The sequence below is a fragment of the Prenolepis imparis genome, unplaced genomic scaffold (assembly GCF_030444845.1).
Source record: "Prenolepis imparis isolate NDT839.2.m4 unplaced genomic scaffold, iyPreImpa1.0 SCAF_11, whole genome shotgun sequence".
Classification (NCBI taxonomy): Eukaryota; Metazoa; Arthropoda; class Insecta; order Hymenoptera; family Formicidae; genus Prenolepis; species Prenolepis imparis.
Window position 1 is genome coordinate 14,650,034 of NW_028141169.1, and position 25,792 is coordinate 14,675,825.

The 25,792-nt window shown below is 46.9% G+C and overlaps 4 protein-coding genes and 1 pseudogene across 4 annotated transcripts; 3 read left to right on the forward strand and 2 right to left on the reverse strand.

Annotated features, from left to right (window-relative positions):
* Positions 1-666: 666 nt before the first annotated feature.
* LOC145943002 (uncharacterized) lies at positions 667-1,077 on the reverse strand. The gene has a single exon (XM_083050178.1). The coding sequence runs from the start codon at positions 1,075-1,077 to the stop codon at positions 667-669; it is 411 nt and encodes a 136-aa protein (XP_082906304.1).
* Positions 1,078-4,668: 3,591 nt separating this feature from the next.
* LOC145943005 (uncharacterized) lies at positions 4,669-5,334 on the reverse strand. The gene has a single exon (XM_083050179.1). It carries the CDS (start codon positions 5,332-5,334, stop codon positions 4,669-4,671), a length of 666 nt encoding a protein of 221 aa, XP_082906305.1.
* Positions 5,335-17,634: 12,300 nt separating this feature from the next.
* Positions 17,635-18,837, forward strand: LOC145943006 (protein FAM200C-like; annotated as a pseudogene).
* A 1,714-nt stretch (positions 18,838-20,551) lies between these two features.
* Positions 20,552-21,043, forward strand: LOC145943007 (uncharacterized). The gene has a single exon (XM_083050181.1). It carries the CDS (start codon positions 20,552-20,554, stop codon positions 21,041-21,043), a length of 492 nt encoding a protein of 163 aa, XP_082906307.1.
* A 1,824-nt stretch (positions 21,044-22,867) lies between these two features.
* LOC145943008 (uncharacterized) lies at positions 22,868-23,293 on the forward strand. The gene has a single exon (XM_083050182.1). It carries the CDS (start codon positions 22,868-22,870, stop codon positions 23,291-23,293), a length of 426 nt encoding a protein of 141 aa, XP_082906308.1.
* The last annotated feature ends 2,499 nt before the right edge of the window (positions 23,294-25,792 follow it).

Consider the following 25,792-nt stretch of genomic DNA (forward strand, 5'->3'; position numbering starts at 1 on the left):
GGACCCCAGTAATACCAGCTAAAAACCAGTTGGTAGCCGTCACCACGCGCGTGTGATAAGTCCCCGGGGACCGCGTGAGCATTAGCTTCCGGGGACTTGCGCGATCGCATTCGCGTCGTCCCGGTCAGTCATTTATACAGGAGGGATAGGGCTACTCTGCCTCCCCTTCTTCGTCCCTGGGATCTTTGTTGAGGGTAGGAGGCACCCCCGTGCCCCCACCCCAGATCCCAGGGCGGAATGTCGCGAACCGATAAGCGCCCGTCATGCCGCTACGAGGATGAGGGGACAGCCGAGGGAAGGGGTCGCGGGAGGCAAGCGGCCACATCCCCCGCTCCCTCCCGTCATCATCGACTTCTATGTGGACATTCCAACTAGAATTTAAGAGACGCGAGCCCCATAGAGTTATGGGGCCGCGTGCCTCCTCCTCTTCCTTCCTCTGCCTCGTGCACACACTCTTTCGCTCTCTCTCGCTCTCTCGGCTTCCTCCTTCCGCGTGAGTACGCTCTCGCAGAAGTGGTTAACCGTTTGCCACTTCTCTCTCGCACTCACCATCGCCTGGACCACAGCCGAAAGGGCCAGATCCTCGCCTACGACTTTTCGTAATGTTAGTCGCTCTTCGCTCCACGCAACGCAATTCTCCAATGTGTGCTGGGCCGAGTCCTCATCCTATTCACAGTGATGATATCTCTCGGAAGGCTCCTTGCCGATACGACACAGGTACTCTCCAAAGCATCCGTGTCCAGAGAGCACCTGCGTCGTTTGGAAGGTTAGACTTCCCCATTCTCTATTCATCCATTCCTCGAGGACAGGGCGGACAGCTCCGGTAATACCTCGGCCGTCCGCCCTGGCCTCGCCCACACTTTCCTTCCATTCCTCCAACAGTTTGCCTTTGAGGCGCATTTTCAGGACCTCCTTACCCCGCTTAGTGCAGGGGGTATCCTTCCCCATCACACGCTTGACCTCTCTGTACAGTGCAGCATACATACCCGCAAGCACCGTCAGCGGAGGTGTTCCCGCCAGTACATTAGCCGCCCCGTAGGATATGGTCCGGTACCCCCTAATGATACGGATAGCCATTCTTCCCGATATCCTGTTTAATACAGCAGTAGCCCGTCGCGATCGCTCCAAGTTTGCTGCCCATACCGGGGCCCCGTACATTGCAACAGAGACAACCACTCCTCGCAGGAGTCGCCTAGTTCTCCCCCCCCGGTCCCCTCAAATTTGGTAAGAGTCTGCTAAGGGCCGCGATAATTCTATCCGCTCTTGGGGATAGTCGCGAGAAGTGGGCCGTGAAGCTCCAGGAGCTGTCCAGCGTGAGCCCCAGATACTTCATCTGCGAGCCCACGCTGATCAACCCCCGCCCCACTCTAATGCTGGATCGCGGAGGGGGCCTCTTCCTAGCCTTGTGGAATCACAGTGCCTCAGACTTCTCATGTGCCACCGTGAGTCCCACACTCTCAATTCTTCCTAACACCAACTCAGTCGCTATCTCCGCTCTAAGGAGTGCGTCCCCCCAGTCGTCACCCTTTGCGATTACCAGGGTATCATCCGCGTAGTGCGACCGACAGGCGCTCACAGCTCGAATATTCCCGTTTCAGCAGCAGAGCCGAGACCTGGATCTTCCAAGGAGTGAAGCCAAGGTACCTGTAAATAAAAAGAGAGAAATGTATATAGTTAATTATAAGTTTATGTAAAATAATAATTATAAAGTTTAAAAGGAAAAAAGAATTATGATTAAAATTATAATTGGAAAAGGAATAAAAAGTTAAATAAAGTTAAAATGTAAAATAATATAAATATTTAAAGATAGAGCAAAACAGACTTAAGTTTTAAAGATAGAGTTTTGAATAAAAGAATAAGTTGTTTTTATTTTGTTTAGCAAACTTTAGGTTTGATAAGATTCTAATTATAGAATGCGCAAGAGTAATAGTTAATTTAAATAATAAGAGCGCAAAAGGAATAATTAATTTTGATTTAAAATTAAAAGGAAAGATAAATCCTAGAGTTATTTTGAGTTGAAACATTAATTATAATATACGCACGATAGAGCGTACGAACAGAGGTTCGTAATATAATTAATAATAATCTTTTAATAATTAGAATAAGTTTGTAACGTTGGAAAATATGAAAACAAAATAAAAAGAAAAGAATTAGAGAACGATCCGTATGATCAGTGCGAGGTCAATAAACGAAAGTTGACGAATCGTTATAAAACTCTAATGACGTAATCTTATAAATATTTGAGACACATTCCAATCATTAATTCAGTTAGGAAATTAATTTGAGTTAACGTAATGAAAAATCAATCATAAACAGGTGTTGAAAAATAAAGACACTGATTGGAAATTATTTTATAATTTAAAGCAAGCAGACAGATGATATTTATTTTTAGTTTTATTAGAATTATTAATTGACGTTATTTTTAGTTGTGAAAAATAATCACGGTTTGTAGTCAATTAATAATATTAATTTATCAGCATTATGTTCAAGGACTGAATGATTGAAGTGTGTAACTATGTAAATATATATGTACAGTTAGTTTTAAGTATTGTAATATACGCGAAGCGTCAGCTAAGAACGCGAAAAGGGAAATGATACGATTGGCTAGCGCGAGCGTGGTGGGGATAACTAGGTGACTACCCAGCGGCGAGCGCGGACCATAACGAGACGCCTGACGCGCGATTGGCGCTGAACGACTGCCAGCGCGGAGGACACGGATTGGCCGGTGACCCAGTAGTGGGGAGACATAGTATAAGAAGCGGCGATCCGAAGACTCGAGAGCTTTAGACTCTCCGAATCCCGACGCGTAAGGATCGCTCGGCGATGGGGGCTTCCGCTCACACCATCGTACCGCGTAGAAAAAACACGTTCAAACTCGTTGACGCGAACGCGACAAAACTTGTAACGAAACGTGACGTGATATAAGTGCGAGAATTGTAACCGCGTTATTACCTGCCATAGTAAAACAGCGCGAGTTAATTTAATTGAGATTCCCTGTAATAAATCATAATTTCATTAAATATATATAACGTGTTAGTGACAATAAAAATCAAGTGTTACTTACCTGTGATACTTACCCAATCCTAATCGGTTGAGTTGACCATCCTTGTGAATGGTTGTCCTGTCGATGAATCCGGATCCTACGGGCGGTGCATCGATGTCCAACGGCGACCTGAAACAGAAAAAGAAGGAAGTCCAAATCGAGGAAATAGGGAAATTGGCTCGAAGAAGGATCTTTGGCCAAAGTTGTCCATCGTTACTTACCAAACAACCAAACCTTGGTATTTCCACTGGTTAAAATACCTGGCGACTGATGAAACTTGGCGAAAGCGTTGCAACCTGGGGACTGGTGAGTGATACGTACCACGCGTTACTCTCTAAAGACCGGTCACAGTAGCAGATGAGTCTTACCCCGGTCGGAAGCGCAGCCCTAAGTATCTTATCATACGCTAAGTTCCACAGGATAGGTCCAAGAACCGATCCCTGCGGAACCCCCGCCACAATCGCCCTCCGCGCAATGGTGCCTTCCTCCGTCGGGTACTCCACCCAGCGGTCCGACAGGTAGGAGTCGATAATCAGCCGCAGGTATGCTGGAAATCTAAAGAAGCCCATCGCCTCCCTAACATGGTCCCACGGGAGGGAGTTGAACGCGTTCCTGATGTCCAGCGAGACCGCAATCGCAACGCTCCCATCCCCGATGAATTCTTCCGTGATGCTTCTTGCCCGGGAAATGTCCACAGTCGATCGGCCAGTCCTAAACCCGTACTGCACGTCAGCCAGATCCGGTCCCCGCAGGCAGAGGTGGGAATGGATACGCTCCACCACGATGCGTTCAAAGATTTTTCCCACCTCGTTGATCAGGCAGATCGGACGGTAGGCCAACGGTAAGTTCTCCGGTTTGCCCTCCTTTCGGATCTACACGAGCCTAGTTCTCTTCCATTCGGAGGGGAAACATCCCTGTCGGAAGCACTGGTCGAAGGTGTTCTTCAGTGACTCTTCTATCACCGGGAAAGCCGCCGCCCATGCCCGCCCCGGAATCCCATCCAGGCCTGGAGCGGTGTTCTTGGCCTCCATTCTTTTCCTCGCCCGTTGTAGCTCCTCGCTGTTAACACTAGCGAAGTACATCCGTTCCCTATGGGTACCTCCTTCTTCTCTTGCCTGCTGCTCCTCCCGTCTCCCTGGGAATAAGGTGTTCAGGGTTTCCTCGAGAAGCGCAGTCTCCATTGTCTGGGTAGTTGGAGGGGCCCAGCGTTTTAGTTTGCCCATCACTAATTTATAGGGCTTGCCCCAGGGGTCGTCCTCCAGAGTGGACAGGAGGCCCTTCCATGACGTCGCCTTAGCTGCTCGTATCGCCGTACTCAGCACCCGTTTAGCCTCTCTCCAGGCTTCCAGGGTCTCTTCCACGTTGACACTTCTTCTCCTCCTTGCTCTGGTGAATTGTCTTCTTGCTACAACACAACGCAGCTACGCCTGTACGCAGCGAGTTCCTCGGACCACCAGTGGACACTCCTCTTCCTTGGCGTACAGCTCGTCCTTGGCATAGCGTTGTCGCAGACCCCAGTCATCTGCCTCCTCCACCAGTCAGCCATCTGATCCGCATCTTGGGAGCTAAGTTCTCCTCAGGTTGCTGCGCTAAGTGTCGCTCTGAGCTCTGTCACCTCCATACGCTTAGAGGACCATCTCGGGAAGTGTTCTTTGTCCACTTCCGGGGGTCGCGGGACGTGGAGGCCTATCCGGATGATCCGACAGTGTCTCCACTCCCGCCTCCACCTTCCACTTGGTGATCCTTCCGATGGCCGCAGGGGTGGCAAAGGTTAGGTCCACAATCGAACCCCCTTGGTGGCGAACACAGGTATGAGTTCTTCCCCTGTTCACCAGTCGCAAGCCTAAGTTAGACGCCCAATCGCCCAGGATTTCTCCTCTCGCATTAGTTGTGGGAGACCCCCATGCAGCCGACTTTGCGTTGAAGTCTCCCATCACCAGCGTCTCAGTTGCCATCCACTGTCTTAGTAGGGCGCCCAATTCCCCGATTGTTTCCTCAAATTGTTCGAGATCGACGTTCGGGGAGATGTAGCACCCAGCGATGATCCGCTTCTCCCATCTACCGATGACGTAGCCCCTGCCCTTGGATACAGGGCGGCAAGTCTGCGTAGCTCCAGCAGAGCAAATGATTGCCACCGTGCCCGTGTCGTCTCCCAGCCAATCTGAGTTTTGAAGGATCCTGTAGGGTTCCGCCGCCACTATAAGACCTGCACCCCACTTCGCTGCGCTCTGCAGTGCGAGGTCCTGCGCTCGCTGGCAGTGGTTAAGGTTCGTCTGTAGGATGCAGGTCATGCTTCAATGATCATTCTCTCCACCCCGATTTCCTCCATTATCGGGTTGTCCTCTACGGTCGCGGTGTTGGATTTGGGGTCCGCGGAGGGTGAGCTGTTTCCCCGCCGGTTCCTTTCCTGCAGCCGTCCTTTCCCTTTCCTCTCTCCTGGGGGGTTACATTTGTCGCTCCCCAGTCGGTGTGAGTGAGGTTGTGATCGGACGATACACGGGCGAGAACTACAGATTGAGATAATATTGATATCTCTTACCTTACATACACGGTCGCCAGATCATATCACCTCTAATGATCAAGGATGCTTTGTTTATTCCGGTCACTGCGCATCAATCCTTTGTCGGCTGTCGACGGTGTCCAAAATGGCCGCCGTAACTACGCAGTTCCTTTGTGTCGACCAACTGTTTCCAAGATGGCTGCCTCGACACGTCGTGACACGTCGTAATGACGCAATACTTTTTCCCAGCTAAGTATGCTATATGCGCGCTCACTTTTCCCTTATTACCTTTATTAAACGCCCTTTTCCTTTTGTTTCAGGTCTTCGCGGGATTCCAGGATCACCACAGACGCAGGATTTCACGGACTTCCAGGATATCGGGATTTCACCAGGGTAAGTAACTTCACTTTTAGTTTAGTTTAAAATATAGAATAAAATATATTTAACAAATATATATATATATATATATGTTCACAGGTTTTGTCTTTGGATTTAATTATCACAATACCAAACGATGACGCACGTCGCACGCGTCATTCAGTCCTCTCAGGATTACGCCTGGATTTATTCGCGACAAAATTTCGCCCGAACGTTTCTCCTATCACAACGTACTTTCGCTCGCGAGAATTATCTATCTCGCTGTTATTCGAACAAAAGCTGCTATACTCGACTTCCGATCATGAGATGTATACTCGATGTTACTCAACCGAAAAGCCTTGTTCCTCTCTCGGTTCTTCCCTATATACCTTTCCCCCACTATGCTCGCTCCATCGGCGGCTCAACGCAAGCGCACTCTTCGCCGCCGCCTCGCGCTTACGCTCAGGGTAACCAGGTTGATTAAATAAAAGTTCTACGCTAATATCGGGTTTTTACCCTTTCCGCGTGTGAAATAAATAAAATAAATGGATACATTTCCAATGGTAACGAAATAAATCAATAATAACTAAATGTGTAGGAAAGTGCAAGTCCTACAAGTATAGAAAGTGCAGTGAAGCTACACTTTCATGCACTACTTGTATTTTCGAGCTCTCTCGCTCGCGCTTTACCGCGATTAACCGTAAGTTAAACATGTTTCTAAATATATAAAATAAAAGAAAAGAAAGAATGCTCGCAGCATTCCATAGGCATCTCGCCTTTAAGTGCACTTTTGTGTTACCTATAACTAAATATAACTAATTACTATTTATTTATTTACAGGTGTTGCAGTAGGCTCCAGCCCGCTGTCATCGCTGTCGTCGTCCTGCTGGCATCGTCCCAGGATTACCACCCTGGACTGGCTTCCGCTGTCGTCCACTTTCAGCTCGGTCCTCAGGATCTTGAGACGCTTTACCACCTTGGGTGTAGGTGGCAAGGATTTGTCGTCAGCTGTCGTGTCCTTGCTGCCTCCCCGCTCTGTGTCGTGTTTTGGCGTTGCGGGTGTTTTTTCCTCCGGCTTCATTACCCCAGCCAAGGGGCTTCGACGAGACGTCTCGGAACGTCTAAGCTCCTTTTTTGATTCGGGTTGCTCGAGTGTGTTCCGTCTGCCCTTTTTTGCACTCGCAGATGTTTCTTTATTTGTTTGCTTCTGTCTCTTAGGTTCCGTTTCCGGCAGTTGTTTCTTTTCCGCTGCTGTTCTTTTATTGACATGTTTGATTCTGTCGGCTAAATTAATAGTTTCTGTTGCGTTTTCTTTGTTCTCATCTTTTTCACGTAGCGTACGTGCTTTGCATATGTCGATGAGATTCACTGCCACGTTATTGGTTACTCGCGGCTTTCCTTTTTTAGAGGAATTTTTAGTCTCTTCTACTTTTTCTGATGATTGTGACATACTTGAAGAAGGCCTCGCGTCATCCTCGAACGGTATGTCGTTCACGTTGAACTTGGCTTTTTTATCTCCGTCCTCCTGCTCCTCCAGCGTTTTTTCAGGATCATCTTGGTAAGTATATTTATTTTCAGGAAGTCTTTCTTTTTCGCTCCCTGTGGTTTGTTCGTTTCTCCATTTTGTCCTTTCGTATTGGATTACTAACGAGTTGTTGAGTTTTTTCTCGATTTCCCTGCGTGTTAGTCTTCCTATTAACATGCATGGTTGTTCGGCTTCAAGGATCATTGCTTCTATTTCCTTGATTTTGTTAAGTATCGATACTCGTACTCGTACCGCTTTAAATTTTGTTTTTCTCTCCCTTTTGAGATACATTGGAATGCTGTTTGAATCTTTGATTCTTTCTAATTTTTTCCCTTGTTTTTCTATCTTCTTTACAGTTGCTCTGGAGATTATGTTAAACTCTCCTCTGGTATCTATTATTATTTTCATTTCTGCTCCCTCTACGTGTCCAGTAACGTAAGGTAAAGGTTTTTTCCCTGCTATTAAGTCCGTCAATCTGGAAATGTGTCATTCCTTTCTCACTGACGCGTTGACTTCTTCTTTTGTTGGATTGTTTTTCTGTTTCAGCACTCGTATCCGGCTCTTCAGATGTGTGCTCCTTCCTCTTCGGTGTGGAATGTCCTTTCGGATCCTCCAAGGTAATTATTTCCATTTTTGCGTCTTTTATGTATTTGTCGACGTCTTTATTTGATATGTTTTTAATTTCCCTTTCGGGTATTAATACGTTTATTCGTATTTCAGGATTCATCTTGGCTTCTCGGTTGGGTTTCAGCTGTCTCGAATTAAAAGAACCTATTACGTTTCCGTCTTCGTCCGCAATCAGGTATGCGTTTCTTCTTATTTCGCGCTGCACCGTGTATGGTCCGTCGTACACCAAGTGAATCTTTTTTGTCAAACGTCTATTTGCATCACTCCTCCGGTGTAGTTTTACCCAAACTTTGATTCCAGGCTCGTACACTTCCGCCTCTCCGTGTTTGTCCGCCTGCACTTTTCTCTGACTCGCTCTCTTCCGTAGGGTCTCGGTAGCCTTGTCGATCTTCTCTTGTAAAACTTCTTCTGGATCTCGGTCTTCCGGGTTGTAATTCTGCCCTTTGATTGGTTTGAGTCTGTCGTCGATTGGTAGTTGATCTTCGTTTCCTTCGTAAAAATCTATGGGTCTGCAACCGGTACTTCTGTGTGCTGTACTATTTATGGTATTTTCAGTACGCTTTATGACTTTATCCCATCTTGTTTGGCTATCATGGGAGTATACGCGTATTATTCGTCCCAATTCCCGCATCACTCGTTCCACGGGGTTGGATTGGGGATTGTAAGATGAAGTTTTACGGATAGAGAAACCTATCTCGTCTGCAAATTCTCGCCATCTATTTGTTATGAATTGCCCGCCGTTGTCTGACAATATTTCATTGGGAACTCCTACTTCGCGGAAAAATCGCGTTTGCAAGCTGTCCATGATTGTCTCTAATTTTTGATTTTTCAACTGGTATAATTTTGTTAATTTTGAGAATTGGTCCATTACAACCAATATGTATTTGAGTCCGCGAGATGTTTGCGGCAACGGCCCGTACAAGTCTATCGACACTATCTGTCCCGGTTTTTCCGGTAACTCGAAATATTGTGTTCCCCGGGTCGGTTTTGTGTAATATTTTGTCATTTGACAGATCTCGCACGACGCTACCACGTCTCTCACTACACACTCTAAATTTTTAATCGCAAAATATTGTTTCGCGAACTCCGACACTATCCGTACCGAAATGTAGTAAATAATCGTGTACGCGGTGCAATAGTTTCCACTTGATTGCTTCTGGCACGATTATTCTATCGTCGTTATTCTCCTCTATGCGGATTAATCCATCGCGTTCTTTAATCTCTTCCGGTACTTCTTCCGCATCGCGTAATATTACCTCGTCTCTTTGTTGGGCATTTCTTATAAATTCGACCCAGTTCGCCATTTCCCTGTCGTCGTCCGGTAGAGTTATCGCTGCGATATATTTCGTTTTGCCCTCTTTTTTCACGTATCCGTTTTTTACGTTATTACGGGACAATGTATCGGCTATCGTATTCTCTTTTCCGGGTATATGACAGATTTCCAGGTCAAATTCGTTTAAGAACTCTATCCATCGGGCTATACGCGCGCTATCGTCCGCGCACGCCGTCATAAACTTTAACGCTCTGTGATCCGTGTGTACGCGCACGTGTCTACCTAATAACGTAGTGTGCCATTTCCGTAACGCCCATACGAGCGCTAGGCACTCCATATCCGTAACTGTGTAATTTAATTCCGCGCCTTTCAAGCTACGACTAGCATAAGCTACCGTATATCGTTTTTCCGGCTCATTGTCGCTGTATTGATACAATCGCGCTCCTAGTCCGTATTTAGACGCGTCCACGTAGATACCAAACTTGTATCCCGGTCGTATTACGTATAAACTCGGCGCATCTCTGAAAGCTCTCTTAACCTCATTAAACGCGTTCTGCTCTTCGTCTGACCAAACGAATTTTACGCTTTTCCGCAATAGTTTTTCCAGAGGCTTGACCATTCCGGCCAAATTTTTGACAAAACGTCTGTCCCAATTCACGAGACCTAAAAACGCTTGTACCGCCTTCTTGTTTTTCGGTTTTTCAAAATTTTGAATCGCGAGTTTCGTGTCCTCGTTCATCTTTGCTTGGATCTGATTAAAAGTGTGTCCGAGAAATTTGATTTCCGTCTTTAGAAATTCACACTTTTGTTTATTTAGTTGAAAACCTACTCTCGCTAATTTTTCTAGCACGTAATTTATATGAAAAAGGTGCTCCTCTAGCGTGTTCGACGCTATTAATACATCGTCGAGATATATTATCGTAAATGGGTCACATTCGTCCCCTATCGCGTTATTAATCGCTCTGGTAAATGCTGAACCTGCGGTTTTCAGTCCGAACGGCATTCTTCGAAAAACGTATGTTTGATTATTGAAGATAAATCCCGTATACTGTTTACTATTCTCGGTTAACGGAATTTGCCAGAATGCCTTCGACACGTCCAACGTCGTGAAATATTTCTTGTTGCCAATGCGCCTAAATACCTCGTCGATCGTCGGTGATTGATCGTGTTCGTTTGTCATTCTTTTGTTTAGCTTTCGCGCATCCAAACATAGTCTTATCTCGCCTGTCCGCTGAACGACTACCACTAACGGGTTCACGTATTGAGTCGATGCTCTCTCGATTATTCCCGTATCCTCTAATTCGCTCAAGTGTTCCTTCACCCGCTCGCGATGTGCCTCGGGCACTGGGTATAATCGCGTTTCATACGGTCGATTCACGTTCATCTTTATCTCGTGAGAATAATGTGACACGCAGCCAACTCCGTCCTCGAATAGCTCGTAATTGTTCTTGAGTATATTAGCCAGCTGTTTTTCTCCGTCTCTTATCTCTATCGCGTTCATCTCGAACCGCATTTCGCTATTCTTCGGGAATTCTAACTCGAATTTTTCGCGTCCGCATTTCAACGTCGCTATTTGTTCCGTTAGGAAATCTAATCCTAATATCATCTCGTAAGATAAATTTCGCACTACGTATAATTCGTACGTAAATTCTTTGTTCGCGATTGTGAAGCTAATCTGGATTCTATTCGCGATCGGATGTCCACGATCCGAAAATGCTCCCACCAACGAAAATTTGCGGATCGGGATGATTCTCATCTGCACTCCGCTGCTCGTCAGTTTGTCGTAAAGAGATTTCGTTATCGCGGATATTTGCGCGCCTGTGTCTATCAGTGTTTTGACTTCTACGCTCCCGATTTTCGCTACTACGAACGGCATTGCTTTGCACAACGCTCTGCTCTGATCCTCCTTCGTAACTTCATCCACGTCTTTGATCAACTGTTCCGTTCTCATAATCGCGATGTGTTTGTCTGTATCGCGTTCTTGTTCGCTTTCTACCCGACGCTTTTTTTATCGCTTTCTCAGCCACGTCTTTGTCATAAGGAACTATCTGTTTGTCGTTATCGCGTTTCATCTCGTCATCGTCATCTACCTCCCGTATGACCGCTCTACTTTCCGCGTGCTTCGCGTTATCGCGCTTCGCGTAATTGTATGCGGATTCTTTCTTCGCGCTCTGATATGGTTTCGCGGATCGTTCGTTACTCTGCTTTCCGCTCGCTCGCGTCGCAACCTGTCCGGATGCGTTACCGATTCTTTTCCCGAAAAATTTACTATCTTTTCCGGCTTCTTTTCCTTTCGGATTTTCATCTCGAAATTTCGCCTTTTGGAACTTTTTCCTTTCGTATTCGAGTTCGTCTAGCAATTTGATGAACTCTTCGATATTCTTAACGGTCGTAGGGCGGATTTCTCGCATCACGCTTACACCAAAGTGTCTCTTTACGCACCGTATAATTTCCGATTCCATCATCGGCGGATTTAATAATTTAGCCTGTTTAGCTATACTCATCGCGTACTCGGCCATGGAAGTATTCGAATCGAACTTATAACTACCGGTATATACATTCTCTCGGAAACGAGCTTGCTGCTCTTCCCCCCAGAAGTAGTCTATAAACGCGTCTTTCGTCTCTTCTATATTTTCCGGCTTTCTAACGTCTATCCAATTCATCGCGCTTCCCTTCATGCACTTTGTGAAATAGTGCAACTACTCGCCTATTTACACCTTCGTACTCGGCTATTTTCGCGAATCTTTGAATAAATTTCATCGGGTTTTGTACGTCGTTTTTTCCCGTGAATTTTAAATCCTCGAAGGGGTTTTTTAACCAACCTCCGCGTGACAATTTTGCTACTATATGCGCGCTCTCGTTTACCGTCACCGTATCTCGATTCGCGATACCCGCTTCTCCGTCGTCATCGGACATTCTACCGCCGGATTCCCTATCTCCGTGCTGTCCGCTATCGCTCGGGTTTTTTATCACGCGTTTTTCAATCGATTCCATACGACGGCATAACTCACGCAGCACTCCGCCGAGCCCTTCGTCTACCACTCTTTTTTCCTTTTCCGGTTCCCTACTGTAAACCGATTCGTTATCGCGCGCTTTCGTTGCTTCCGCTACGCGCCTTTTCATTTTCTCTACCTGATCACTCAACATTTGCACTTCCGCGTTCTTCGCGATCAATTCCTCTTCGAGAGTCATTTTCTTTGTCGTCGCACGCGTAGTAACCTTTTCCGTGTGCTTCGTTGGCGATCTTATTACGGGCGGATTTTTCGCGTAATCACGTCCTCCCGTCGCTTCACTCGCTTTGTCCGATTTGTCGGTCATCTTAAACCGCTTTATCGATTTTTATTTGCGCTCTAACCCCTCTCGACTTTCACTCCGTCGCGTCGCTGCGTTTCGATTCGCGTCTCGTTTTTACCGAAATCGCTTTCGCGTTCGCGCAGACACTTTATACCGAAACTAACGTCACTTTTAATCGACAGAGTCCTGTCACGGTCGCCAGATCGTAAAATCCTACAGAATAATGTTGTTTCTTTGGTTTCCGGGGAAAACACCACGGGTTACCGGGCTCCCGAGTTAACGTTATCAGACTTCGTTCAGATTACAGAACCGCGTTGTCAGAGAAGTTGTTTTAGCGTCTTGCTTCGATTTCCGCAGTAATTATACTGTGATCGGACGATACACGGACTAGAACTACAGATGGAGATAATATTGATATCTCTTACCTTACATACACGGTCGCCAGATCATTTCACTTCTAATGATCAAGGATGCTTTGTTTATTCCGGACACTGCGCATCAATCCTTTGTCGGCTGTCGACGGTGTCCAAGATGGCCGCCGTAACTACGCAGTTCCTTTGTGTCGACCAACTGTTTCCAAGATGGCTGTTTCGACACGTCGTGACACGTCGTAATGACGCAATACTTTTTCCCAGCTAAGTATGCTATATGCGCGCTCACTTTTCCCTTATTATCTTTATTAAACGCCCTTTTCCTATTGTTTCAGGTCTTCGCGGGATTCCAAGATCACCACAGACGCAGGATTTCACGGACTTCCAGGATATCGGGATTTCACCAGGGTAAGTAACTTCACTTTTAGTTTAGTTTAAAATATAGAATAAAATATATTTAACAAATATATATATATATATAAAAAGTGATTCTTAAAATCGGCCACAGAGCCAAGCCCGAAAATTAATTCTAATTTTTCGGCACGGTATCTCGAATTGAGATTACAACGTTCCATCAAATTAATAATCCTCGACTTATTACAACGGGAACATAGGCGAGAAAAATATTGGTCCGAAAAGTCGCTGAAGCGGGTTTCAAGAATCACATTTTAGTTATTAAATACTGAGAGCCGATAAAAAGATTTTTCTTAATATATATATATGTTCACAGGTTTTGTCTTTGGATTTAATTATCACAATACCAAACGATGACGCACGTCGCACGCGTCATTCAGTCCTCTCAGGATTACCCCCAGATTTATTCGCGACAAAATTTCGCCCGAACGTTTCTCCTATCACAACGTACTTTCGCTCGCGAGAATTATCTATCTCGCTGTTATTCGAACAAAAGCTGCTATACTCGACTTCCGATCACGAGATGTATACTCGACTCAACCGAACAGCCTTGTTCCTCTCTCGGTTCTTCCCTATATACCTTTCCCCCACTATGCTCGCTCCATCGGCGGCTCGACGCATGCGCACTCTTCGCCGCCGCCTCGCGCTTACGCTCAGGGTAACCAGGTTGATTAAATAAAAGTTCTACGCTAATATCGGGTTTTTTACCCTTGTCGCGTGTGAAATAAATAAAATAAATGGATACATTTCCAATGGTAACGAAATAAATCAATAATAACTAAATGTGTAGGAAAGTGCAAGTCCTACAAGTATAGAAAATGCAGTGAAGCTACACTTTCATGCACTACTTGTATTTTCGAGCTCTCTCGCTCGCGCTTTCGCGATTAACCGTAAGTTAAACATGTTTCTAAATATATAAAATAAAAGAAAAGAAAGAATGCTCGCAGCATTCCATAGGCATCTCGCCTTTAAGTGCACTTTTGTGCTACCTATAACTAAATATAACTAATTACTATTCATTTATTTACAGGTGTTGCAGTAGGCTCCAACCCGCTGTCATCGCTGTCCTCGTCCTGCTGACATCGTCCCAGGATTGCTACCCTGGACTGGCTTCCGCTGTCGTTCACTTTCAGCTCGGTCCTCAGGATCTTGAGACGCTTTACCACCTTGGGTGTAGGTGGCAAGGATTTGTCGTCAGCTGTCGTGTCCTTGCTGCCTCCCCGCTCTGTGTCGTGTTTTGGCGTTGCGGGTGTTTTTTCCTCCGGCTTCAAGGTCTTCCTAAGTCTCGACACAACGGACAACTAACCGGTGCCGCACAATCCCTCGCAAGATGTCCTGCTGTTCCACACCTGTAGCACCTATCGCTACGATCAGCAGCATCACCGCAATTGCTCCTCACGTGTCCGGTTTGTAGGCACCTGAAACATTGCAGGGGTCTCGTATCCAGACGCCCCACGGTAGCTTTTGTCCATCCTATATGGATAAAACCTTTGTCCAGTACTCTGGTAGCCATGATTACCGGGCAGGAGATCCATAGGGAGTTTACCCCATTATACGACCTGTTTATTTTCCCTGTCTTCACGTCGCTAGGCCGTCCTTCTCCCTCTTTTGCGACCGCGGCAGCTACTTCCTCCGTCGAGACCGAGTCCTCAAAGCCTTTCACTCGCATCTCGATTCTCTTTGCTGGCCTTGCAATCTTAACTCCCTTTTTGCTGAAGACTTCCTCCAGTTTGCCTGCTAGGAGGTCCGCTTTCTCGCTCTTTTCATTTCCAGAGATCTCGAGTATGATAGAGCCGGTTATTCCTCTCTTGTAGCTGACGTCCTCTATGCCTAATTCCTTCAGGCATATTTTCTTTCTTGCTTCCGCCATGATTGCCGCATTATCCATCCCACTATCCGTGGTCGTCGTTATAGTGACTGCCGCCGTGTTGGGCGGACGGGTAGGCGGGGGAGCTGCCTTACTGGCACTTGGTTTTATGGGCGTTCTTCCTGCTTTCCTCCCAATCATCTTAGACCAGGGTATTTCCTCCTTAGCCGGAGGATCTTTTTTCCCTTCTTCTGGTTTAGCCTCTGTTTCCGTGTTCATCCTATTGGCCCCCGTTTTCTTGTCCTTCCTTGCCGGGGTTCTCTCTACTGCTACTTGTTTCTTCCTCTCCCTCCTCTTCTCAGCTGCATATGTTGACGCTGGTGTTCTGGTTTCTTCCCCAATAGGTCTCCTCTCTTTCAGCTCTGCTTTTAGCCCCGTTATTTTGAAGTCTATCATGCCTTCTATCCTTTTTAAGAAGGCCTCCATGACGTCCTCCTTAATCCTTTCTTTTGGTGGTTGTTCTTCCTCGTTTGGCGACGGCATCTCAGGCCACCTTAGTTCAGTCTCGACTCCCTGCATGTCCACTTTCATGCAGTTTCGATCTCTGCTGGCGGGGGTTCTTTGCGGCAGGGGACTTAGTTCGCGTGCCTTCCTGAGCGCCTCGACTTCCGTCCTTAATCTTGCGGCTTCCTTATTTAACTCCCTGTTCATTATTTCGAGCTCCTCTTCTCTCCTATTTGTTTTTTCTCCATCCGGTGCTTTTGCCCGCCTAACTAATTCCTCCGTGACCATGTTAACAGTTATGGCTGCCTTCCATAGAGGTTTCTTATAATTGCTCTTGAGGCCCTCAGATTTTTTTGTGATCCATTTGACCTCGGCCATTTCCTTGATCACTCTACTGCTAATTTCCTCCAGCGACCACATGGGAGCAGGGGCTCAAGGAATTTCCTTGTCTCCCTTTCCGCAACCGCCTGTGATCTGGAGACTGGAGGCTCAGCGCCTTCTCGGCTTTGGCTTCCATCTCCTCTCTTTGCAGTTGAAGCAATTTTTGCTTAGCAGCTGCCGGCCCCACATATTCCCCGGTAGTCGGGGCCCTGCCGCGCTTCCTCTTGAGCTTTTCACCCACGTTGAGAGATTTGGTCGACATCGCCATGGAGTCCGATGATACCGCATCCTCTTCCTCTGCGGAGAACGTGTAATCGACTGTCGGCTCTGCGTTCTTCTTCATGGCTTCCTTCCTGTTTCCACCGCTTTCGATTCTTACTGAGTGTGCTAGCTGTTCGACTCTGGTAATTTGTACCGTTGGCACTTTAATCGTAGTTGCCTCTTCCTTCCTCGTAGTTCGCATCTTCGCTTTCTTCACTTCCGTGGGAGATCTCTTGACAGAGCCTCTTCGTTCAAATGGGTTCTGTGTCGTCTCGTCCTGTTTGTTGCCGGTCGGAGGGCTAAACTTCTTCTTTATGTTCTTCCACAGAGAGTTGTCCTTGTGTGTTTCCGTGTCGTCTCTGATCGGTGGTGTGCTAGTCCCTTTTCCTGCCATGTCCATTGCTGAGTTATATAATTCCATTTTTTGGTTGCTCCCGGGTGTGTTGCGGCTCCATCCACCAGGATATACCCCCATCGGTTGGGATCTGCCCCGAAACATGACCGGATCCTTTCCGGGCCCCGAGTTCCCCCGGGGAGTGGACAAATGTCTTTGACTGGGGGGAATGCGCGCACCCCATCCATGACTCCCGCCCCTTACCGACCCGTACGGGGGTTTGACTCCCCATACGGGCTTTCAGGGGTCCCACGCCTCCGACAACGTGGGCACCGCAACACAGCTCGCCAGGCTTGGTTATCCCGGGAGTGGTCCCATGGACGGTTGGGGCGAGGTCGCCGCTCCCCGGCCACACCTTGCCCGCCATGGCGACCAGCCTTCCTCTTCGTTCTTCTTCAAGGGGGGCTCCATCGATGAGGCGGTTGTGCCCCCGTGTGTTCCCAAAAGGGGAACGATGTGCTCTTAGTCCAGCGTCAGTTTACCCAGAGACCCGTCCGACTTGGGAGACTCTGCCAGGGACCGAAGTCCCCGCCGGCATGGCCCTCCGGGATCATCACTGACGCCTTCAAGCTCTCTCGCCACGTCAAGGCGACACACCACGAGAGAGACTGCAGGCCAACCTGAATCACGCGAAGAACGCCCAGGACCTCTTTGTCCATAATATGGTGGAGAGGGACTGTGGCCTGGGGACAGTGTTGTGAGACGGGCCGGGTTTTCTCGCGCATGCGCGGCCATAATGGCTGTTAGCAGTGATGTATCTATCTGTAGTGAAGAGGTGGTAGGAGATAGGGCGCTGACGGTTGACACTCTTGGCGGGAAGACTGAACGGACAACACAGGTTAGGTATTAGTTGATAAGTTAATATTAATATAATTAATATAATATGGATAATGAAATTGGAAAAGGAGTTATTAAAAAATGCAGAATTAGAGACTTCCAAAATTCTTGGTTAGATGAGAATATTTTTAAAGGATGGTTAACTCCTCATCCTACAGATAATAAAGCGCTTTGTATTGCATGCAATAAAACTATCAGATGTTGTAAAACAGATTTAGTTCAGCACTCACAGATGGTCAAACATAAAAAATTTTAATTTTTCTAATTATAAAGCCACCGATAATAATAATAATAGTACTTTAACGCATAAAAATAAAGTAAAACGCGCGGAAATTAAATTATCAGTTTTTTTTGCAGAGCATAATGTAGCTTTTTATACCGCGGATCACCTTATTCCATTGATAAAAGATATTTGTATAGAACCCAAAGTTATGCAAGATCTTACACTTGGTCGAAATAAGTGTGCAAATATTGTTAAACACGTAATTGCGAAACGCGAAATTGACAAAATTGTTGAACATTTAAAAACATGTAAATTTTCCATTTTAGTTGACGAAAGTACAGACATAACTGATAATAAAGTAATGTGTTTGCTTGTTAAATGTATCGCCCGTAAATAAAAAAATTATAACACAATTATTAGAATTGTTACCTTTAGATGCTACTGATTGTTCCGCGAGTAAAATTTTCCAAATATTTAAAAATTTTTTAGAAGATAAAGAAATTACGATTAAAAATATTGTTGGAATGGCGTGCGATAATGCATCCGTTATGATTGGATGTAATAATTCTTTTATGTCTCATCTTAAAGTAGAAGTTCCACACTTAATAACGTTAAATTGTATTTGCCATTCCTCCGCGCTTATTGCTAGCAAAGCTTGTTCTAAATTACCTTCTTCTTGCGAAAGTTTGATTAGAGGAGTTGCCATTTATATTTCGGGCAGTGCAAAAAGATGTGCAATTTTGGGTGAATTTCAAGATATTTTTGAAGTCCAAAGATGTAAAATATTAAAATTATCAGAAACGAGGTGGCTTTGTTTGCATAAATGTGTTGTCAGACTTCTCGATAACTGGGAAGTTTTGAAAAATTATTTCGTTTTAGCATCAATAGAAGATAAAGTCAAATCTGCCGGACTTCTTTTAGAGTACTTCAATGATAATTCTGTTAAAGCCTATATGCTATTTTTAAAATATTCATTAAATTTTTTCAATAATTTTAATGCCTTATTTCAGTCGCGTAATATATTAATACATAAATTATTTGAAAATAGTCTGCAATTAATTAAACAGATAGCTCAAAATTTTTTAAAAGTTGATCTTTTGAAAGATATTATTAATTTAGATATAAACGATAAAAATAATTATAAAAATTTAGAAAATGTTTATGTAGGACCCGAATGTGAGAGCTTTTTGGAAACGTTATCTTTGGAATGCGCGGAACAAATTAGAGTCAAATGTTTGGATTTTTACATTACTACAGTTCGAGAAATGCTTAAACGTTTGCTTTTTAGAGATACACTCTTCCAGCAATTAACTTTTTTGGATCCTAAAGTTGCTTTATATGACGAAAGTAGATTAAAAAAAAAGATTTAACTTTTATCGCGAAACGCATAAATCATGTTGATATTACAAATTTAGCTTTCGAATGGCGAATTTTACCATCAGTTTTTAGTGAAGAACAAAAAAAAGAATTAGCTTGTTTAGAAATAGATGAAATGTGGAAAAATATTGTAGAATTTAGAAATTTTGATGGAAAAAAGATGTTTCCAAATTTAGAATCATTAGTTGAAATAGTTCTTTCTTTTCCTCACTCAAATGCCGAGGCGGAACGAATATTTTCTATCGTAATGGACGTAAAAAATAAAAAAGGAAATCGATTAGCGAATGAAACAGTTTCATCAATTTGTATAGTTCAGTCTAGTTTTCAAGCTCAGAATATCAATTCTATTAATTTTGAAATAGATTCTAGACATCTCGAACTGCATAATGCACTAAATTTATATCGAGAAAAACACTAATCTGATAGTGTTTAATATTTGCTTCATTATTTTTATTTTTGCTTTTTATTAATTTTATTTTGCACAATATGTTTTAATTTCAAGGAAGTCAAGTAGATATTTCATAATGCATGCTATATGTATATATATTTTATTATTAATAATTATTTTTTGTTTCAGATATATCTTATTTGTTGTATAAGATTATAAAAAATGTGCAATATTTTTATTTTTAAGTTTTTTAAATTTTATTATTTAATATTTAAGTTGTTTTATTTTAATAATTAAAAATTATTTAATTATATAATATTTAAATATAATATAATTGTTAAATATAATATAATATAATTGTTGTGTATAGTGATTATTAATTTTATAATACAATACTTTTATTTTTTTTAATAATTATAGATATTTTTTGTTTTATTGTAATATGCGTCTAATTAATGTGTAATTATTTTATTGTAACATGTGATATTATTTTTTTTTATTTTAATATTAATTAATATGAATTATATTTTAGTATTTAATATAAAATTATTATTATTTTTTTTATCTAAAGAAATTTATTTTTAATTTTATAAATATATTTTTGTTTCACGAATACTGATAAGGTTTTTGACAGTTTTCCTTATCCTTGCAACAAATGTTGGTAGTCGTTAATTTTTTCTGCCAAATAAAATATTTTATTTTGTTTATTATTAATTTGGCCTAAAGTTATTTTAGTAACCTTCCCGCATTTACTACACACATACGTAAATACATATAAACATACGTGATTTTATTTGTAATTTGAAGAAAAATATGTAATATATATTTAATAATACAATATATATGTATATATATATATATAATTGTGCATATGTATTATTAATTATATATTACAAATTTTTCCTTATATTACAAAAAATTTTGCAGAATTATGTGATCATGGTACATCTTTTTATCTGTACATATACCTCACTGATGCTATGTCCGCCGCGCATGCGCGAGAAAACCCGGCCCGTCTCACAACACTGTCTGGGGATCGTGGCCGAGCCGTATCGTGTACCCGAGAGAAACTGGGTACAGAGCGCGGACGGCTTGGCCGCGATCACCCGGAGGAATGCATCAACGTCTCCCCCGCTGGAATTTCTACAAGCGGGGGAGGGATACGTTATGGCGCAGTGGGGGCCCATCATAGTTGTGGGCGTGTACCTCTCGCCAAACATCGATAAGAGAAAGTACTGTGAGAGGTTGCACGCCCTTGAGAGGCAAATAATCGGTCGCCATCCCGCTCCGGTCGTGGTAGCGGGGGACTTCAACGCTAAGTCTAGCGTCTGGGGTTCCCCGCGGAACGACTGGCAAGGTGGCGAGCTTTTGGAGTGGGCGGCGCGATGCGGACTCGCTCCCTGCAACACAGGGGGCGAGGACACATGCGTGAGAATGCGGGGCAGGTCCATAGTGGATCTCACATAGACGACCCGCCCCGCACAGAGGTTAGTGAGCGGGTGGAGGGTGGCGACGGAGGCGGAAACTCTATCGGACCATAGGTACATAGAGTTCTCCGTTGCCGCCCTCCCCCGCGAAGTGTTGGAGTGCCGCCGGCTCCGAGAGAATGCCTCTCGCCGATGGGCCCTAAGAAAACTGGACCAGGAGGCGTTCCTGTCCGTGATCGAAGCCGTGCTCATGGCAGACGGAGGGGAACCTAAAGAGGATCTGGACGAACACCGGGCATGGCTGCAGAAGACCTTGGAGAAGGCGTGCGATGCAGCCATGCCCAAGGTTAAGGCCAGGTCCCCCAGAAAGGCGTACTGGTGGTCGGAGGAAATCGCCGAGCTTCGGCGAGCCTCCGATCAAGCCAGAAGAAACGTGAGACGACGGAGAAGGTTCGCGCAGTCGGACCCCGGAGGGCTACGAGGACGCGTGGGATGCGTACCGTCACGGGACGCCCTACGCGTCCTCATCAGGAAGCCCAAGGCCCGGGCCTGCAAGGAATTGCTCTCCTCCCTGGACGAGGACCCGTGGGGGCGTCCCTACCGGATGGTCCTCAATAAACTCCGGGTAGGGACAGCCCCTATAACGGAGACTCTGGACCCCCACTTCATCGGTCGAGTCATCGACGCCCTGTTCCCGCACGTAGAGGAAGAGGAGGATCCGATTCCTGTGCGGGAATGGGAGTGGGATGGCGAGACGATAGGGGTCACGGAAGGGGAGCTTCAGGACGCCGTCAGGAAGATTAAGAACGGGAAAGCTCCCGGTCCTGACGGCGTTCACGGAAAGGCCTGGGCTTTAGCCCATCGGGATTTGGCAAAGCCCATGCAGCACTTATATAATGAGTGCTTCCGCATGGGCGTCTTCCCACTGGAATGGAAGGAGGCAAATGTGGTCCTCCTTCCTAAACAGGGCAAGCCGAAAGATTCGCCCTCGGCGTATAGGCCGATATGCCTATTGGACGAGGCGGGCAAGATCTTGGAAAGGATCATTGCCGACCGCCTCGTCTATCATTTGTCCCGGGATGGTCCCAATTTAAGTGAGGAACAATACGGCTTCCGGGTCGGGCGATCAACAATCGACGCAGTTCTGCGTGTTCGCTCGATCGCAGGGGCCGTAACGAAGAGGGGCGGGGTATTGTTGGCGGTGTCCTTAGACATATCCAACGCCTTCAACACCCTGCCCTGGCGTCGGGTCGGGGAGGCCCTTAAATACCACAGGGTACCCCCGTACCTGGTTGCCATCCTCAGGGACTACTTCCGGGACAGGGTACTGGCCTATACGGACAGAGATGCCGAGAAGCAACGGCGTCGTATGTTGTGCGGGGTTCCACAGGGGTCCGTGCTGGGCCCCATTATGTGGAACCTGGCGTATGATGTCGTACTTCGGACTGCCCTGCCCCTCAGATGTCATGCAATCTGCTACGCAGATGATACGTTGGTGATGGCTGGGGGAAGAACGTGGGAAGAAGCGACTGCGCGAGCCAACACGGCGGTGGCTCGTGTCGTGCGGCTCATCAAATGAATCGGGCTTGAGGTGGCGCCCCGAAAGACAGAGGCTGTGTTTATGCACAATGGATCTCATGGGGCGCCGCCGAAGGCCCGGATCGTGGTGGAGGACACCCCTGTGGAAGTGGGGACCCACATGAAATATCTGGGTCTACACCTGGATGGCAAGTGGAGTTTCGGCGAGCACTTTCGTCAAATCTCCCCAAGAGTTGAAAAGGCAGCGATGGTGCTGTGACGCCTGCTGCCCAATCTCGGGGGCCCTGATGAGAGTGTTCGAAGGCTCTACGTCTATTCTATGCTGATGTACGGTGTTCCGGTATGGGCGGAGAGACTGGGAGCCACCCGCAGAGCAAATGATGCAATGCATCAGCTGCAAAGACGGGTGGCGAACAGAATCTGCCGGGGCTACCGTACAGTCAGCTGGACGGCTATTGGGGTGCTTTCCGGAGTACCCCCAGCGGAACTGCTCGCCCGCATGTACGCCGAAGTTTATCGGCATACAAGGGCGTACCAGCGGGCGGGCAATCCGGTCACGGACGGTGTGCGGCGGGCCTTAAGGGTCCACACCCGGCGGGCGCTGATTGAGGAGTGGACTGAGAGTCTACTCGACCCACGATTGCCTGGTCAGCGCACCGTCGGGGCCATCCAGCCCTGTCTAACAGACTGGTTGGACAGAGCGAAAGGGGGTGTCACCTACCATATGACCCAGGTGCTCACAGGCCATTGATGTTTTGGCGAGTACCTGGGTCGTATACAGAAGGAGCGCACGACACGATGCCACCATTGTGGCCACGAGCGGGACACCGCCCAGCACACACTGGAAGAGTGTGTTGCCTGGGCGGGTGAAAGAGCCGAGCTTGTGGACACAATAGGAGGGGACCTATCACTGCCCGGTGTCGTCAGGGCGGTGATAGGGAACGAAGATGCCTAAAAGGGATCCTCCTCCTTCTGTAGCACAGTTATGCTGCAGAAGGAGGAGGCCGAGAGAGAGAGAGAGAAAGAACAGGACAGAGACGGAGAAAAATGGAGGGAACGGAGGACAGTGAAAGGGAAGAAGAAGAGGACGGAGAAGAAGAAGAAGAGGAGACATACGGGGGCGTTCCCCCTCCTGGTCCCTCGGTTGTGGGCACGCCTGCTGGCGAGGGACTGTGGGAGGGGGACGCCCCAGTAACACCCGCATCAAATTCGAATGCGAGATGAGGTCACCGGGGGGTGACGGAGACACCTAAGTCTCCAAAATCCCCCCCGGTGGCCTCTCGGGTAACTGGGGGTCTGGGGGGCGGGGCCGCGCCCTCGGGCGGGGTTTCGGTCGTCCCGACCCCCAAACGGGCGGCCCCCCCGGCTGGGGCCGAATCCCCAAGGGGGGCGGTGGGGGCCGCGGCCGGGGGGCCGAGGGGGGGCGCGCGCCCCTTCCCTCACGGACGAGATGCGGTGAGGGGGGCCCTCGCACCGGGAGCCTAGTGCACCGGAGCGGGGGCTCTCCCGCCGTAGAGACGACCTTTCTCCTTATGAGGGGAGTCGTCTGGAGAGGACCTCCGGGGCTGATTGCCGGATCCGCGCCCCCGTAGGGTAGCGGGGGGCCCCGGCTCGAACGGGAATACCCGGGACCCCGTCCTCCAAACTCCTTGGGAGGGCGCAATGTGGGGTCGGTGTCGCCCTGCATTGCAACCGCGAAGTCCGCACGATGGCGGAGGGGAAGGCCGCTCCCGCGGCCTCCTCACGAGAAGGAAAAGGCGGGAGGGCGTGGAGTCGGCATGGGTTTCCAGCATCCTCCGCGCCCCCTACCTAAACGCCCGAGAAGGACACACGCTGTGGTTTTAGTGCGGTCCCCTTCTGTGCCCCATCACAGGGAAAACTGCGGTTCTCCCTGGGATGGGGAGAAGGAATCCCACATAACCCTTGCTCTCTACCCGGAGGGCAGGGGTACCTCTTGGAGGTTTCCACAGCGTCAAAAAGAAAAAGGTCCGGAGACCTCCGGATGTCCGCATATCTGCGGGCATATCACCTTGCCGCCCGTCATCTCCCCAGCCTGCGCGCGTACGGAATGGACCCCCCGCCGTTTGCGCAATGACGGGGAGATACACCCCCTTGTGGGACGCCGCTTCCCCCCTAGGCCAGGCCCCTGCAATAAGGCGGAAGACCCCGCCATGCCGCCCCGACCCCAGGCATAAGAAGGACCGGCACTCCACATCCCCCCAAAAAACCCGCAGACAAGCCGCGGGAAGAAACCCCCCGAAACCCCAAGAAGGAAGCTCCCAGAGCGAGCCCCAGAGGCAATCCCCCCAAAGCCACGAAGGGCAAGACCGCCCACAGCCCATCCGCAGGGGAGGAACCCCCCACAACGCGGGCGTACTTAGCACGTGGGTACGAAGCACTATTAGCACCCAATCCTCCAGCGGATTGGGTGAGCCCCCTCGCCACGACAAGGCCGTGCTCCGCGAGGGAGGGCGGCCCTTCCCCTATGGCCCCGATCGCCGTGACGCTGGCGAGGAGGACGATTAAGTAAGTATTAGTTTTCTATAAATAGTTTTAGTCTATTCGTATGCATGAGCACTGCTTTTCTTCCCTTTTTTACTGTGTAGTTTACGTCGGAATTCTTTTCGGTTATTACATACGGTCCTGTCCATAGCGCGTCTAATTTTTTCGATCGTCCCCGTCGGAGCGTCTCGTCGTATACGAGTACTTTGTCGCCTATCTTAAATTTTATTTCTTTTGCGGATTTATCGTAGTACCACAGTATATATATAACCAGTAGCGGCACTTGATGAAAATAGCGTCGGAGAAATGCTACAGCGCATGCGTTACATTACTACCGACAACATGGCGTAGCAGTGTAGGATCTAGGCACGGGCGCATCTGGCCCTAAATCCAGGGCCGCGCTCTTACAAATGCCCAACAAATTTTTTATTTAAAAAAAATGTTTGAAAACAAAAATTTTTTTAAAAATGTTTACCAAATTTTAAATATGTACAAAAAATTTAGTAATAAAATTTAAAACATAATCTAAACAATTTTTTACACTTATTTATACTAGGACTATTAATTTTGTTCGAAGTTTGATAACTTCGACGCTTCGAAGGTTCGAAAGATTTCGAAGGAACGAAGGAATCTTCGAAGGTACGAATTTTCGAAGGATCGAAGCTTCGAAACTTCGAAGGAACGAAGGAATCTTCGAAGGATGGAAGGTTCGAAGTTTCCAAAAATGTGTTAAATTGTAAACTATCAC

Excerpts from the sequence above, each read along its gene's own strand:
- LOC145943005 (XM_083050179.1), bottom strand. The coding sequence starts at position 5,334 with ATGACCTGCATCCTACAGACGAACCTTAACCACTGCCAGCGAGCGCAG.
- LOC145943002 (XM_083050178.1), bottom strand. The coding sequence starts at position 1,077 with ATGGCTATCCGTATCATTAGGGGGTACCGGACCATATCCTACGGGGCG.
- LOC145943008 (XM_083050182.1), top strand. The coding sequence starts at position 22,868 with ATGTACGGTGTTCCGGTATGGGCGGAGAGACTGGGAGCCACCCGCAGA.
- LOC145943007 (XM_083050181.1), top strand. The coding sequence starts at position 20,552 with ATGCTATGTCCGCCGCGCATGCGCGAGAAAACCCGGCCCGTCTCACAA.